This window comes from Daktulosphaira vitifoliae, unplaced genomic scaffold (assembly GCF_025091365.1).
Source record: "Daktulosphaira vitifoliae isolate Bord-2020 unplaced genomic scaffold, ASM2509136v1 Scaffold_2, whole genome shotgun sequence".
Taxonomy (NCBI): Eukaryota; Metazoa; Arthropoda; class Insecta; order Hemiptera; family Phylloxeridae; genus Daktulosphaira; species Daktulosphaira vitifoliae.
This window is the reverse complement of record NW_026099573.1, coordinates 10799627-10818265: the sequence shown is the minus strand read 5'-3', so window position 1 is coordinate 10818265 and position 18639 is coordinate 10799627. Positions and strand designations below refer to the sequence as shown.

Genomic DNA, 18639 nt, shown 5'->3' with positions numbered 1-18639 from the left:
CCACCATTATCACAAACGATCATCGTATACTGAACACATATAAAATAGAAATCATAGTCATTATTACTAAGTAACTTTTGATGTTTAAAAAGATTCTACAATTGAGGTATTTAGAACTTATTTAACTTTATAGGTTTACTTTAACTGAAAAACTAATAAAATATTTGTTAAAAAAATCTACTAAATTAAGTGTATTACAAAAATTTGATTATAATTGTAAAATTTTTTTGTTAAATTCAGATGAAACTAAAAATAATTTTCAGGCAGTGGCTCGACATCACACTACACTACTCTATTAACCTTTCTGTTTGGGTTTTGTTTTGTGTTATGACAGNTATTAACCTTTCTGTTTGGGTTTTGTTTTGTGTTATGACAGTACATTGATATTCATTGAACTTATTGAGTCTAAATGAGTTAAAACAATTTTTCTAATTCAAAATCCTTTGTAAGATATTTTTTTTTATAATAAAATATATAACTGANGTAAGATATTTTATTTTATAATAAAATATATAACTGCGAATTATAACACAAAAATAAAATATTTTTGAAAACGATAGTCATTTTCACCATGAAGACAACGTTAGGTCCAACATTTTATCTTTTCATATTAAAGTATGTTAAATAAACTTAAATTTAAGATAAATATAAAGTGTCAGTATTTCCGGAACGCTTTCAAAAATTAAGTTGAAAAAGTCCCTACTCACTATATTCATTTTGAAGTTTTGAACCCCCTTTGTATAAGGGAAATGGTCCTATTTAAAAAAATCTTATGTCGAATGAAAATGAATGAAATATAATAATAATATTTATTATAAAACAATTGTATTCATCCTGATACGATCACATATGCGTGATCATTCCCACATTATTATTGTAACGCCCACTAGGCTTATATCGTTGATACAGCGACAGGCGTATTACTACAGTAAGGAGGACTACATACATAAACACTTTTGGACTTTACGACCACTGTGCCATAATACTAATATGCTAAACAGCAGTTGACTTTTACCATCATAGCGACCGTTACTCTTTTGTCATATATTAACTTAAATTAGCACCACCGAAATAGTACTTATTACTTATTCTTGAATTAAGGGTATATATATAAAATTGTCAGTATTTCCAGATCACCTTCAAAAGTTAAGTTGTAAAAGTTAATTTTTTGAGAAAAAGTTATAATATGTAATCCCCACCAATGGGCAGATAAGATTCACCAAAAAAAAACAAAAAATGATAGGTAAACACCTACTGTATCTATAAAAAAAATTGTTTCTATCAATTTATTTTTCAATAAATTATGGCAATTTTAAATAAGAAAAATTGAAAAAATGTCACAAATTATCGATTTTTAAATTTTGTAATTTTTTTGGAGATTTTCCCCATTTACAGGAAATGAGAGAAATTTTTAAGGGTAGTGTTTTTAACTTGATACAATTTGTGAACTTTTTACGTATCGTTGAAAGAAATCTGTTCAGTGAGAGCTGAGAAAAAGTGGTAACAGACACACAAAAATAAATTAATAAAAAAAAATATCATAGTATAATTAATACCTTAAGCAAAAAAGTCAGGTTTCTTACAACAAAAATTTTATATGCTAATTAGACACTGATAAGTAGCCTAATTAGCACATAAAATTTTTCGATAAATTATAGGATTCAAGTATAAAATAATTTGACAGGTAACCTGTTTAAACATCTTAACGCAATGGGGGTATCGGAATCACCATTGTGCAGGAAGTGTGGAGTAGAAGAGGAACACTCATTTCACATCATGTGCGAATGTGAAGCCTTGTCCACACTAAGATCAAACTACTTGAATAAACCTTTTCCTGAAAAAGAAGATATTAAAAACCTAAAATCCAGAGAGATACTTAATTTCGCCAGAAAGACAGGACTCTTTGGTGATCTTTAGAGGTGACTTTATGGTTGGTATAATGTATTAATACTTTGGTGATAACACTTAGGTGGGTAAACCGAATCAAGACAATTCGGTATGAGGTGCGCACAATGGACCAACAGGTCTGAGTGCATGGGCATTATGTCCACCTCGATAATAACTAAAACTAAAACTAATAATAATAATTTATGTTTACATAGTCATCATGAAACTATTGATTTGCTCAAAATTTCTGGGGGTACTCTTTTTAGGTTTGAGGGTGCCTAGTACCTCTGACACGGCAGTATAGGCGTTCTGTATAGTTATTCTTATCGTAATTCTTATTTTTACAATTGAAACTATTACAATTATTTTACAATGAAATGTTTTTATATTGACACCTTAGGTACTTATCTTTCATTTGATATAATTTTTTTTAAAACCTAAACCTTCACCTGCCCACAAGACATTTTTATCTGGGGCAAATTCAAAACAGCACTTTTTTAGCTTCGATGCGAAGCTGAGAAGGTATTGGTTTTACTATGATGTGTGTTTTTTTTTTTTTTTTTTTTGTCTGATACCACTTTTTCTTAGCTCTCATCGAACGGATTTCTTTCAACGATACGTCAAAAGATCACAAATCGTATCTAGTCGAAGACATTACCCTTCAAAATTGAAAAAATTTCCCTCGTTCCCCGTAAATGGGGGAAACCTCCAAAAAAATTACAAATTTAAAAATCGCTAATTTTCAAAAATTTTTCAATTTTTTTTACTTAATAGTGCCATAACTTTTTCAAAAATGAACGTATCAATATAACTCTTTTTTATATAGATGCATAATATCATTACCTTTCATTTGGTAAATTTTTTCATAAATTTATATGCTTTATTATGAAAAAAAAAATTTGTATGAATCAATACAATTTTTTCACGAGAAGTAGTATTTATATACATCTTTCATTGAATATACTTTTTTTTTAAATCAGACTATTTCCCTATATATGGGGGGGCTTCAAATAAAAAAATGTATATAGAAAGTAGAACTTTTTCAACTAAACTTTTGAAAGTGTTCCGGAAGGTCTGACACTTTTATATATATCTTAAATTAAAGCTAATGTAATATACTTTATAATGGTAAAAAAAAATTTCGGACTTTATTTTATCTTCATGGTGAAAACAGACATTAAACTTAATAAAAAAAATACGATTTTTGTAAAAAAATTCTTTTTTATATTTTTAACTTTATAATGCTATAACTTTTCGAAAGATCTATGGATCAATATAATTCTTTTTTTTTATTGATGCATAATGTCTTTACCTATCATTTGGTATAGTTTTTTTTATAAATCTGACTTTTTACCTGTCTACAGGGGGGATTCAAAATGACAACTTTTTCACAAAAAATTCACTTTTTCAACTTAAATTTTGAAAGTGTTCCGGAAAGTCTGACACTTTTCTATATATATTAAATTAAAGCTAATGTAATGTACTTTATTATGAAAAAAAAAATTTCAGACTTTGTTTTGTCTTCACAGTGAAAATGGCTACCAAATGCTATTATTGTGTGAAAATTCTCAATTTTACTTTTTACATTTTTAACTTTATAAAGTTATAACTTATTGAAAAGTGTATTGATCTATATATTTTTTTTTTTTGCGAAATACTATTTTTTAATAATCCCTTTTTCATTCGACATACTTTATCTTAATCAGGATATTAATAAGGAACTAGCAGTTTATGAAGCTTTTGGAATAATCCACCAATTTTTTAAAATTAAACACTATCTAAAGATTTGCATCGAAGCGTTTTTTATGATAGTGATTTTAATCACTGTCAGATATCATTATACTTGATCCATCTATACCACGTCACCACTGTGCCGCGACCACCCTGTGCTGGGTTTTTAATTTATTTTTTATAATGTTCCAGAAACACTGCATTAATTAAACATATATAAAATTAAATGTTATTTATTATAAATTAAAAATATAAATTGTCCCTACGATTTATCTTCTATTTACAAATATCTGCCGTTGTTAAAAACATAGTATTTTTGCGTTAATTTTTTTGATTTACTATTTCATATTTTTAACTTTAAATTAATATAACTTTTTGAAAAATGTGTGGATCAACACAATTATTCGTTTCTGAATAATTTATATACACCCCTTTTTTTGACATACATTATTTTTGTATCGGACAATTTTCCCTTATACAGGAGGCGTTCAAAACTTGTTACATACTTATAATAAGTATAACTTTTTCAATTTAACTTTTGAAATGACTGTTGTAGTTAAAAAAAAACCCAGCACAGTGGAGTCGTGGCATAGTGGAGACGTTGCATAGTTGGGCCCAGTATAGATTTAATCTGACAGTGATTAAAATCACTATCATAAGAAACGCTTTGATGCAAATCTGTAGATAGTGTTTAAAAAATTCTAAAAAATTTATGGACAAAAGCAACATCAACTTCTATTTCCTTAATTATATACAGATTAGTAATTCTTTTAATTATATGTTATATAATTTTTAAAATTAATTGTTTTCAAATTATAATTGATTTTGATTTTTAATATGTTAAAATTAATAATTTTGAACCTACTTTTTATTGTCTTTTAAAGTGAAAGTTTTATTAAAAAAAAAAAATGAATTTATTACCATAACTTTTAGCTCAACTTGCAAGTTTGAAATTGACATTATTAAATAGAAAAAAAAGAAACTGTTAAGATTAATATGCAATTAGGAAATTTTATAATTACTATTTACAGTACATTTATCAGAAAAGTTCGATTTTTTTTTACATTTTTATCGTAATAGATAACTTAAATAAAAATCATAGTAATCATTTCTAATTAACTTTTGGCGTTTAAAAAGATTTTACATTGGAAATATTCAGAATTTAATTAGTTTTACTGATCATATATCTAAAATAACCAATAAAAAAAGTTGCTAAAAAGATTTACTCAATTGAGCGTATTATAAAATTTTATTATATTTGTAAAAAAGATAATGAGTTATATTAAATTAATCATATATATATATATATATTTATATGATTACTTTAATATAACTCATTATCTTTTTTACAATTATAAATTACAAAGTAAGATTATTTACTTTTGTAGTTGAATACTTTTATCATATCAAATCTAATTCGAAAATAAATACTTTAAGAATATTAGAAATTAATGATTTTAATTGTTTGTATGGAAAAAGCTGGTTAAGCTACTTTTTATTTGAATAAAGAATATTTTTTTGATTTTTAAGAGTAATAACTTAAACTAAATACGAATTGTAATCATTTGACGTATCTTTGAAAAAAGTAGGTCTAGTGAGGGTTGGCAAAATAAATTATAGCAACAAAAAAAACTACATAATAAAATAATATTAACATGAATATAAATTTCTTCTCACGAAGGGAGACTATAGTGATAGGATTCCTTTATATTTATTGATGTTATTGAATCTAAATGAGACAAATATCAAATGATTTAAAAATTTTATTCTATCTCAAAAAAAATGCAAAATATTAATTGGTAGAGACGGATTCGAACCTCGTACCTTTAGCGTGAAAGACACAAGAGTCACCGATTTTGCAACTGTTCGTTGCTCTCGTTGCACGAAAAAAATGGCTATATAAGCCAACTCATATTTAAAAATTACTTTTTCGACTTTAAAAAAGTAAAAATATTTAATAAGTTTAATATCTTGTCTTATGAACTTTATACTTTGTCAATTAAATTATATAATATTCATGAAAGTCAGTGTATACCCCTAATAAGATATTTTAAAATAAAATAAAATACAAAACCCAAAATTTTAATTTATTTTATAATATTTTTGAATATGGTAGCTATTTGTGCATAGAAGATAGGTCGTCGGGATAAATTTTTTTTTTAATTTTATAGTACATGACATAAGCTTTAATTTGACATATGTTTAAAGGACACAGTATTTCCCGAACATTTACAAAAGTTAAGTTAAAAAAGTTAATTTTTGTAAAAAAGTTGCTATTTTAAATCCCCTTTGTGAGCATAATAAGTGTTCANTATTTCCCGAACATTTACAAAAGTTAAGTTAAAAAAGTTAATTTTTGTAAAAAAGTTGCTATTTTAAATCCCCTTTGTGAGCAGAATAAGTGTTCAATTTTCAAAAAAATGATATCAAATAAAAGGGAAATATCTAAGGTTTTAGTATAAAAAAAATTATGTTGATTTGTTGATTTTTGAAAAAGTTATGGAAGTTTTAAGAAAAAAAAGTTAAAAAAATGACAAAATTTACAGATTTTTAAATTTGTAATTTTTTTGGATATTTTTCCCATTTGCGGGGAACGAGGAAAAATTTTTCAATTTTTAAGGGTAATGTCTTCAACTAGATACGATTTGTGATATTTTGACGTATTTTTGAAAGAAATCGGTCCAGTGAGAGCTGAGAAAAAGTGGCAACAGACACAAAAAGAAAAACACATCATAGTAAAATTAATACCTTCTCCGCTTCGCATCGAAGCTAAAATATGCTATTTTTGAGTTCAATTTTTTTTTATTTGATATCTTTCCCAAAGTTATTGAAAAAAGGTTAGGAACCCATCTTTTAATAAAATTAAATTTAGTGGTAATAGAAAAAATCTAATTGCATATTTGAAATCAGACGGAAAATAGATTTAGAAAAATATATTTTTGACTCTGATGAAAATTAATGTAAATGTATATAAATGGACCGTTTATTAGTCATAAAATTATGAACTACTTTAAAATTTACTAAATTTAAAAAATACTAAATTATTAAATAACAATTATAAAACATTATAGTTATAAATGAAAGAACAACTAATTAGTATATAATTAAGGAAATAGATGTTGGTGTTAATTTTGAAATAATCCATAAATTTCTTAAAATTAAACACTATCAACAGATTTTCATTGAAGTGTTTCTTATAATAGTGATTTTAATCACTGTTAAATGTTATCAATATTTGTGCAACTATGCCACGATTCCATTGTGTTAACATTTTTTTTTATATCTACTCTAATAATAAATTAGTAGTTGTAGGAATTTATTATTTAATTAATTTATGGATCTAAACAATATTTAATGAATTATAAATCAAGAAATATATAATACCAAACTAAACCATAGTTTAACATTATTTGANATATAATACCAAACTAAACCATAAAGTATTATTAAAATCGTTATTATTTTAGGAGAAATGTATTGGTAAACGATAAATCAATAATTCTGTATATTATTACCTTTAAAAGTGTAGATCGTATTTCTGGTACATTTTGATCTTCCTTTAAAATTTTTCATAATTACTATTTTTAATATATTTTACTAAAATATTAGTACTTATAGATTTTTATTATTTAATTACTTTATAGATCAAAAAATTATTCAATCATTTATAAATTGAAAAATAATAATTAATTAAATAATATTAAATTAACATCAAAAATTATTCTAAAATTCGTTTTTAATCTGAAGAAATTATGTTAGTCAATATTAAATCAATTATTCTGTATATCAATACCTTTAAAATTGTAGGTCGTATTCCTGGTATATAATGATCTATCTGTAAAATTTTTCAAAATTAACTTGTTTAATTTTTACTTACTATATTAATGGGTCAGTAATTATAGGATGTTGGGTAGAGTGTGGCAATAGTTGATACCCTTCCTCGCGCATTCCGTGGCGCTGGTGTATAACCGATTTGTACATGTTTGTGACATGTTTGGTCATCATACCTTCCACAGCGACCGTCATAGTTTGTATTGTACGTCCACAGTACACGCGCATCTAGTAATCGGTAGTTATACAATTGTTGATTGTTCTCCTTATAATTTTTAGCTTCGATGCGAAGCTGAGATGTTTTACTATGATGTGTTTTTTTTTTTTTGTATGTCTGTTACCACTTTTTCTCAGCTCTCACCGAACCGATTTCTTTCATTGATACGTCAAAAGTTCACAAATCGTATGTAGTCAAAGACATTACCCTCAAAAATTGAAAAAATTTCTCTCATTCTCCGTAAATGGGGGAAACCTCCAAGAAAATTACAAATTTAAAAATCGCTAATTTTCGACATTTTTTCAATTTTTTTTTACTTAAAATTGCTATAACTTTTTAAAAATAACCAAATCAATATAATTTTTTTTTTATATAGATGCATGATATCATTAGCTTTCATTTGGTATATTTTTTTTATAAATCTGACTTTTTACCTGCCTACAGGGGGGGATTCAAAATGACAACTTTTTCACAAAAAATTAACTTTTTCAACTTAAATTTTGAAAATGTTCCGGAAGGTCTGACACTTTTATATATATCTTAAATTAAAGCTAATGTAATGTTCTTTATTATGCAAAAAAAAATGTTGGACATTATTTTATCTTCACGGTGAAAATGGCAACCAAATTCTACTTTTGTGTAAAAATTCTCGATTTTATTTTTTATAATTTTAACTTTATAATGCTTTAACTTATTGAAAAGTATATGGATCGTCACAATTTTTTTATGAGAAATAATATTTTTTAATAATCCCTTTTTCATTTGACATACTTTATCCTAATCAAGAGATTAATAAGGAACTAGCAGATCATGTAGCTTTTGGAATAATCCACCATTTTTTTTAAATTAAACACTATCTAAAGATTTGAATTGAAGCGNAACACTATCTAAAGTTTTGAATTGAAGCGTTTTTTTTTATAGTGATTTTAATCACTGTCAGATATCATTATACTTTATCCAACTATTGTGCTGGGTTTTTTTTTATTGCAAATAATTAATCAATAATGTTATTTTCTCAACTTAATTATATACAGCATAATTCATTGGTGCATCCATACGTTTTTTTCAGAGTCAAGGTGTTAGATAATTTATTATATTTAAGTAATATATTACCTTTTTTGACATCGATACCTCTTTAATTGCTTTATTTATATTAACGAAGATCTAAAAGTTATAAGACCTAACAATAAATGACTTTGAAATAATACAATATTAATACGTAAGTAATACAGGACTGCTATTACGCATAAAAAAGAGAAAACTGAAAGGTGTAATCTACAATATTACATTAGACAGCGGTTGCATATAATTTTTTTTTTTATCTACCGGCATCTTGTGGAATGCCCTAGAACTGTCGTTAAACAATATTTCAGGTCGGACCACGCTGTGTTGTGACTCATTCCCAAATTTATCAAGAGCTGAATTACAAACGGTTTTATATTTTTAGCTGCGTCCTGGAGGGGGTCCGTTGCCCAGGTCACACCACGTGATGGTAGAGGTAGGACTAATTAATGCTTCCCCAATGTAACCTAGTTTATGATATGGAAATTGTGAGTTATAAACTAGTTCATAATGAAATTTAAATGTTAGCCGTGTTCCCAGCTATTATTGGTGCCTATCTCTAAGCAATTTTTGATCATGTATTTACTAATAATCTGTGATAGCATATTTTCAAACTAATCGTAAAAATAATAATTATAAGTCATTGTTAAATTTGAACATTGTAATTTTAAAAAAATCTAAAATTACATTTAAATTCAGAAATTTATGTGTACAACGATTTAATATGCAACTTTGATTGTAAACTATTTAGTCTTTTATTTTCCCATTATGGCAATATTTAAAAGAGTTATTATGATAGGCTTTAGTATTCTCCATAGGTAAATAAAAAATAAATTTGATATCAATTAATGTGATTGGTTTGTCATAGCAGAACAATATAATTACAATCTCATCTTTTGACCTCCGTATTGAAGTTGAAGGAGAAACCGGTTAATACAACAACATTATTTTTAACACTTTTGTGCAATGCCGGCTATATATTCTTTAGTATCGGCAATTTGCGATTTTGTAATCTTTTAGTTTGTTTAATAAATACGATTGACCATACGTATTTTGGCCATGCCTTAGCGGAAGGAAAGGAGAATATAAAAATGTGGAAATTGAGCCTTACAATATACTAGATAGAAAGAAAAACAACATATATATATATAATAATCACAATATGATATTTTCAGTTACGATAAAAAAATAACAAACAAGAGCTAATGATAAATGAAATAAGCACAAATTACTAATGAAATAAATAACATACATCCCCCTTTATGACTAATACAAAATATTATGTGGACTGTAAATCCGTTAAATAAACAATAAAAAATTCTTAGTAGTTACCCACTGCCGTTTGAAGGTGATGAACATTGTCACACTTCAGATGCAGGGAAGGCAAAAAAAAAAAAAAACACCGTAACATATAACAAGCCGTTGAGGAACTCAAATTGAACACTGTGGCGACAAGGCAATACTCGACACAAAAAAACCTGGCGTCGATATAACCGAAACGGCCGACTAATTGAGCGCGAATGAATTAGTTTTCAATGCCATACGTTGCAGGGACCGGTCTAAACAGCAGCGCCGCCGTACCGTTACGAAGGTGGTAGTTTTTTAATGGGAAAAAACACATTGAAGGTCGCGGCGTATATTAAAAAAAACGCGGAATCTCCGGACTACTAGACGGCTACAGAAAAATGAAAACAAATTGCGTTGTGTCAGCGGCATACCTGTCGTGACAAACACAAACGTGTATGATGTGATCGACTGACCTGCTCTCCCTCACTTCCCGTGTTTTCATATTAATGTAAATATATCGCGTCACCTCACATTAATGTGTATCTAACAACTTTTATGTATAAGTTTATTGTACACCTTATAATTATATTTATTATCATTATGAAAAAAATGTATCTATAATGAACTTGAGAACCGATTGGCGCTCAGGTGGATGACTATGCTCCGGTAATGAAATCTCCTCTTGTTGGAGGAATCGAGAGGCTAGTGAACCAAGTCCCTCATTAGACATGAATGCCTGGAGTGGTGTATGGGCCGGACTTACGGTGAGATGACGTGATCGTATCACGCAAGTAATGTCCATTCTCGACTTCTTTAACAAATACTTACACGATATCCGTAAAGCAGTCGTGCTGACCTACGATGACTGCCAGGATCGCCGGGGAGAGACAGACATCTCTTCAATACACCCTCTTCTGGTGCGAGGCGTGGTCTGAAGAGCGAGACTCTTTGGAGTCACAATAAGGGTCTATGTTCCAAGTAGGGTTCATGGTGGATCTGATGTTATGAAGCCAGTAGGCATTGCGTCTCGCTAAGAGTTTGGCGAGTCGGTTATGTGCCGAAAAGAATCGACTGACAACCCCACTGTCCGGTACAGGAGGACCTGAGGCGCTGGTTCTATCCGGCACTTTAGGGATTATTTGTGTGTTTATTGTTTGCGATTTATAATTTCCAAACATGTGCAAAGTCCTTCCACCATCTCCACGCAGTGCAGCCCGAGCAATGACTAATAAGGAGACTACACCAAAATGTGATTCAGCTCGTGATAAATTTCGAAATGAGTCACAACATGGCGCGGACTAGCATGAAATATTGCCCAATGATAGTTCTAGGTAGGCTCACAACATGCCGCAGTGTAAAAAATTTATATAAAATATATATAATATAAAAATTATATAATAAGTCCTGCGAGCTCCATATACTAACTAATAATATTTCTTCATTTTTGCAAACTAAATTTTACTTATTGTAAAGAGTTATAAAGATAATCAAGTTAAAAACTTAATAGCATTAGAGTAACTGTACCTTATCAATGTATTCTTTCATATTATCATCGTTAATAATATTATCCTAGAAAAATAAAAATAAAAATGAAACTTCTGAGCTATATGATTGCCATTGATCCCTTATATTTGATAAGCTATTTTTGTTTTTATTGTTAATAAGCTTTAGACAGATATTTTATTTATTGCAAATATTAATATGAATAATCAATAATTCTATTTTTTAGATTAAAACTATATTAAAAATATTATTAATTAAAAACTAAAAATGTTATAACCAAAAAGCCACAAAAAAAAACGGGAATGATTCGATTTACAAAAAAAGTTTGTCAGATGAAAGGGGTATATACAAATTCATTATAAAATATAATATTATTGATCCAAACATTTTTCTAAAAGTTATAGCAATATAAATTTAATAAATAATATAAAATATAAAATCGAGAATTTTTTCACGGAAATCCTACGTTTTTCTTTAACGTTTTCATCACAAAGTCAAAATTTTTTTTCAAAATAAAGTATATTACATAAGCTTTAATTTAAGATATATATAAAAGTGTTATACTTTCCGGATCATTTTCAAAAGTTAAGTTGAAAAAGTTAATTTTTAGTAAAAAAGTTACCATTTTGAAACTCTTCCTGTGGGCTGGTTAAGGGTCAAATGTTCACAAAAATATATAAAATGATAAGTAAATACCTATGGTATCTATAAAAAAAAATTTATATTGATTTGTTCATTTTTGAAAAAGTTACGGCAGTTTTTTGTAAAAAAAATTGAAAAAATTAGCGATTTTTAAATTTGTAATTTTTTTGGAGGTTTCCCCAATTTACGGGGAACGAGGGAAATTCGATTTGCATCGAAGCGTTTCTTATGATAGTGATTATACACTATCAGATTAAATCTATACTGGACCCAACTATGCAACGTCTCCACTATGCCGCGACTCCACTGTGCTGGGTTTTTTTTTAACTTAATTATATATAGCATAATTTAATGGTGATACCATACATTTTTTTCAGGGGTGTGATGTTAGAGGTTTTATTACATTTGTGAAGGCAACCGGGATATTATAATTTAATTAAAGAACGCTCAATATTTTTAAATTGTTAATTTTACATTTAATTTTTAACAATGTTTAATATCAAAACAATAACCAAAAAAGATTGATATACATTACTATTTAAACATATATATTCATTTTTGATATTAAAAATAACTTTAAAAAAACTGGGAGCGCGTCGCCTTCGATATGACGGTGGAACATACACTAACAAGGTTATACAAAAGGCCGGCCGGCTGTTATTAGATAACAAAAAAAGAGTGTGATAAATAACACATATAGCTCGTCAACATACCGGGTACCATTTTACTATTCATGTAAAATAAAAAAAAAACTATTAATGAAATAATTCAAATAATGAAAATTACGTTTGAAAAAAATAATAATAATAATTAAAAAAGTAAATTAATATTGCGTAGACAAATATTCGGTTTGCCATTGATTCCAAACTTGCTGTGTCAATTGCTTTACCCTCTGCTATCTTCTTAGACGATTAGGAGTTATGTTTGTTATGTCCAGTTCGGGTATTTTTCACAAAGAACCTCTGATCAAAAAATGAGCAGCAGATAATGCATTTAAATCAGACGGATCAGTAGACAGCGGAGTTATTGACCTAGAATTCAAACACGCTTCATTTCGCTCAAGAACGGTATATAATTCTTCGTACTTTAATGAAGCCTTACCAAACGAACTTGTTAAATGTTTTTTAACGGATTTCACGGAACTTTCCCATAGGCTGCCGAAATGTGGACTGCGCGCTGGAATAATGAACCATTTGACGCCGAGAGATGTAGAACAGCGGTTCACGGCTACTACGTGTTCCTTGGACTTATGCAGTTCTATTAATTTCTTTAATTTTCCATCAGTACCGACCATATTTGTAGCGTTATCTAAATACATATTGTAAGAACATTTATTAATATGTTCTTATCACTTATATTATACACGTTTCATTTCCATTTACTTAATTTGTAATACAAACGAGTATTTGGTCAATACCTTGTATTAATTAGCGTAGAGGGAGGTGCTGATGTGACAATTCTACTTGTCTGTTGTCCGGAGCTACCTACGTCGAACAAACAAAGGGCCGTTGTTGTGAGTGACCGTTATAGACATAGTTTTTAATGCTATTACTTTCGACTTATTTATATTATTAATAACTTAACTTGTTTTATTCAACGACTTGTCTATCGCGAATTGTTATCATAGCCAACCGACTCCGTCTTACCTGTATATACCTATTACAATTTAAATTTAATTAAAACTCATTTAAGGAGATAAGGACAATATTTGGGCAGATGTCGGGTAGCTTCCGATTCTTGGTTTTGACCTAACAATATATTTACTCAGTCCTCTGCGTGCCTAGAATCTTTTTAGTGCACTTAAAAATGAATCCGTAAGCAAATGTATGCCTTTATCATAGGTGAGTTTTTTCGAAATCCACTTTTTATCAAAAGCATAATTTATACCCGTTGTAAAAAATGCACGTTCGAATGCATCAATGCGTGAGCTTGGAAAATTACCCATAATAGGCTGGTAAACGTACGGCTTAGAACAAAAATAAGAGACGCACTAGTTTACAATGAATCTGGCAATGTTTTACCTGTTCAACGGGCAGTATTTTTTGCGTAAAGACAATAACAACGCTAGTGGTCCAGCGTGTAGCAATCTTATGTGCTCGTTTTCGAAAATTAATTTAGTTAGCTTGGACTTTGACAGTAGTAGTATTGGATTTATTTTGTCTCTACTCTCAACAACCGAATTATTTAGCCGGGCATTGACGTGTATTATTTGCTGCTCATCTAAAAATTTTTTAGTAAAAACGCATTTAATTTTTAGATTTGACTGCGACCACTAATAATGACTCTTTTTTGCAAACATGTTATATCTTCGAAAAAATGTGTTTTCTGCTCTAATTTAATAAGCTTAATTTACACTTTCTTTATTTCAGTTTCACTGACATTAATAGACGTACCTTTTAATTTAGACGGCGGTTTGACCGCATTATATACGAAATTACTCTTTATAACTTTGGTAGTGACAAAAATCGTTCAATTATTGACGACTCTTGATTTTTAGCTACTACAACCATATTTTCTTTTCTTTCACACACGTGTCATAGCTCCTTGGAATTTTAGGCCACATAGACGTGTTCTAAACCGGACAAGAATGTACACTAGATCTTCTTGAATTACTGGGCTTCACATTAAAGTGTCATTAAGCTGACGACGTTACTAGAAGGACTAGATGCGTTGAATACAACCCGAGTTTTCGTAGTGACCTTGTCATCGCAAAAAACGGAATGGTATGGCATAAAATAATTTTTTTATTGACAACTATTTTAACTTTCATCATGGACTTCTTGCATATGTTGTAATTCTTTGTACTTCTGCATGAATTGCACATAGTCCTTTTTAAAATTTTCATTTTTTGAAAATCGTTTCTCAGATGATAAAAATTGCGTATTTGCTTTTGACTTTGATTCGCCCAAATTACTACAATTGTTTTTTATCGGCAGCTAAAATTGACCCTTATCATTTTGTTTAACTGTATTTTCAAAATGATCAAACCAGGCTTTTTCTTCTAAGCTAAAAACATGTTTAATTATAATTTCTTCCGTTTTCCGAAACTGTGCCATTTGTTGATTTAAGCTAAAGTCATTTTCAATTATAACTGCTGCTGTGAAAAATGAATGATTTGTACAAGTTTTCATAATTGGCGTGGAACCAGCAGCTACCCAGCCTAAGTCCGTTTCATATTAAACAACACCTGGATTCTCATTGTAATTGTCGCCACGAATTATGTTATAAAAACATTCAGCTCCGATTGATATATCTATTTTCCCAGCAAACACATAGGACGTGTCTGCTAGTTTGACGTAATCAGGCAATTTATGTTAAATTTTCGAAGTTATGTCAATATTATCGGCAGGTAATCTTGTCCTTATTTCGGCAACACAAGGAACTTTTGAATACTATTATACTCTGTTTCTCTCATTCTTATTGTTGTTGTTACTGCGTAATGCGATTTGTTCGTAGCATTATTTACACCTGAAATAGCTACATTTATTTTTCTTATAGTTAATTTTAATTTTTGAGATAACTTGACAGTCATCAAATTTATTTGACTACCCGAGTCTTATAACACCCGAGTTAAAAAGGAATCCTTGTTTTTTTAATAAATTCTAATAATTGATGTGGACAACAAAACTTGTTAATTTTCACCGATCATCGCATGAGGACTTATGGCAGCGCTTGTTGCTATGTTGCTGGCTTGTCCGTGCAATAACGTATTATGGCGTTCGCTGCATTTTCTAAAGTTGAAAAATGTTCATGTATTTTCAGCATGACGGCCTAACACATATATTTAATTACTTGACTTGTTCTTGATGATCTTTTATGGATAGTGTAAGAAACTGAGGATAGCGGTATAACGCATGAGTTTTATCACATAAATAACATCTTAATTTTGCCGATGATGCGTGCATAGCCGTTCTTTTTTGCCACTCCGGTTCCCTACGCCTTCTATCTTTTATAAATGACATTTCCTTTTTGTCGCTATCACTTTTAATTGCAAGCCTCTGAGAACTTTCTATCGCTTCTAATTCATCAAAAGTTGGCATTTTTGTTTTAAGCGCGTCGGTTTTCCACGCCTTCAATGTTGTGCTATCTAATTTTATTGAAATTATGTGTAGCAACATAGAACCCCAGGTTACTGGTTCCGTACCAAGTTGTTTTAGCATAGTCATTTCTTCCGCTAATGTATCTAATAAACGACGTAATTCAGAAGCTGACTCTTTTAATTGCCCTATATTGTAAATAGCTTTTGTACGAGTTTGAATTATGATTTTTTCATTATTCAAACGGTTGTTACTAAATTTCCACGCTAATTTGTAATTATTTTCAGTCATAAGAAATGACTGAATTGTTTTTGCAGATTTTCCTTTTAAGGCCTTTTTTAAATATAAAATAATTTTTGTATGTAGGGGATTTATGACTGCCAGTCGATAAAAGCTAAAAATGAGTCACTGAATGTGGACCAATTTTTGTATTCACCGTCGAAATTAGATACTTCATAATTTCCTAATCTCAAGAATGGTTCCGCATTGTTGCTTGATACTGGTAAATTGGCTAATTGTTGGACCAAGTCGCACTTTCTCGCTGATTTACCTTGTTGTATTTTTCCATCACTCTAGTACATTCAGCAAGTGCTTTGAAATAATCATTTTAAAAGTTGTCTTTTATTTTTCTTCGTCATATTGTTTCGAAGACTTATCTTCGATTTCGGACTGTAGTTTTTGAAACTCACTCCAGTTTTTTTCTATCTTTTCCTTTCTTAATTTTAATTGCTCGATATTGCTATCATTGTTGAAATGTTTGACATAGGTCGTACATAGGTTAGCTGAGACTCTAACACCTCTCTTCGGCTGCTTGTCTTCTCTGCCATTATTGATAGCTGTGGGATGATAACAAAACTTTGTACGCATTAGCTATATTTGTTATAGCTAGAAATTCCGTTTTCTTTGTTCAAATATAGCACCTACGCATCGATTACGTACAAACTCGCGAAACACTATTCGAACTAAAAATCGAACAAACTAAACTTATTATTAACTAAAATAGCACCTATTAATGCTAATAATTATTAGACGGTACAATTTTGAACATTCGTGTTCGTAAGGACCAAATATGTGGGCGAGCGGGATATTAAAATTTAATAATCGAACGCTCAATATTTTTAAATGGTTAATTTTACATTTAATTTAAAAAAAAAATTTATATCAAAACAATAACCAAAAAAAATTGATATACATTACTATTTAAACATGTATATATATATTTATTTTGACATTAAAAATAACTTAAAAAAAACTGGGAGCGCGTCGTCTTCGTTATGACGGTGGAACATACACTATCACGATTATACAAATGGCCGGCCGGCTGTTATTAGATAACAAAAAAAAGAGTGTGATAAATAATGAATATAGCTCGTCAACAATATTTAAGTAATATATTACCTCTGTAGATGACGAATTCATGTAGATTTCGTCACTTAAATTGACCTAAATGTATAAGACTTTGAAATAATAAAATAATCCTTCATTTTCTCGAACAAAATTGTACTTATTATTTATTATATTGAAAAAAATTATTCAGATAATCAAATTGATAACATAATAACATTAGCAATGTTACCTTATTAATATATTCTATCATCTTTTCTTCATTACTAATATTATTCTAGAAAAATACCAATAATAATGAAAATGTTGAGATTTAATATTATTATTGAAAATCCTTAAGATGAGTAATTTTAAGATTATAATTCATCACTTACTATTTGTTAGGTCTTTTTTTTTATTGATAATAAAGTTTAGACATGTTTTATATATTTAAAATATTAATATAAATATCAAAAATGCTATTTTATTAAATTAATTATATTCAGAATAATTCAGTGACATTTTTCTTCAGATGGAAGGTGTTAGACATTTTATCTTCTATGCGAAACTAAAAAGGTATTAATTTTACTATGATAGACAGATAAATCATTAAAATTGAATGTTTTTAAAGTATATATTTTTGAATTGGGCCTGATATGATAAAAAGTTTCAACTACAAAGTTAAATATTGTTACTTTGTGATTTATTTATTTTTTACGCTATTTGTGTGTTCTACTAACAAGGTATAATATTCCAAATTTTTTGGTACCATTTTACTGTAAAAATATTTTCAAAAAAAAAAAACCCAGCACAGTGAGGTCACAGGCACTGTGCGGTCGTGGCATAGTTGGGTCCAGTATAGATGATATCTGACAGTGATTAAAATCACTATCATAAAAAACGCTTCGATGCAAATCTGTAGATAGTGTAAAATTAAAAAAAAAAATTTTTTTAAAATAGCATATTTTTGAATATGGTAGCCATTTGCGCATAGAAGATAGATCGTCGGGACAAATTTTTTTTTTCATTTTATAGTACATAAAATAAGCTTTAATTTGATATATGTTTAAAGGACGCAGTATTTCCGGAACATTTTCAAAAATTAAGTTGAAAAAGTTA

At 28.7% G+C, this 18639-nt stretch overlaps 1 protein-coding gene across 5 annotated transcripts in view; it reads right to left on the bottom strand.

The window, feature by feature from the left end:
- The window catches only part of LOC126897507 (uncharacterized), a 116896-nt gene that overhangs the window by 76003 nt on the left and 22254 nt on the right, over nt 1-18639 (bottom strand). The window contains exons 2-7 of one of the 5 annotated variants that reach the window (XM_050671176.1): nt 17774-17818; nt 17596-17640; nt 11540-11584; nt 8780-8830; nt 7412-7453; nt 7134-7175 (exon numbers count right to left, since the gene is read on the bottom strand). In XM_050671176.1, coding sequence (XP_050527133.1) covers nt 7134-7175; nt 7412-7453; nt 8780-8830; nt 11540-11584; nt 17596-17640; nt 17774-17794 — 246 coding nt within the window. In that variant the 5' untranslated portion in view covers nt 17795-17818. The remainder of the gene's footprint in view (nt 1-7133; nt 7176-7411; nt 7454-8779; nt 8831-11539; nt 11585-17595; nt 17641-17773; nt 17819-18639) is intronic. The other 4 variants (XM_050671177.1, XM_050671179.1, XM_050671178.1 and 1 more) reach the window with 4 other exon arrangements.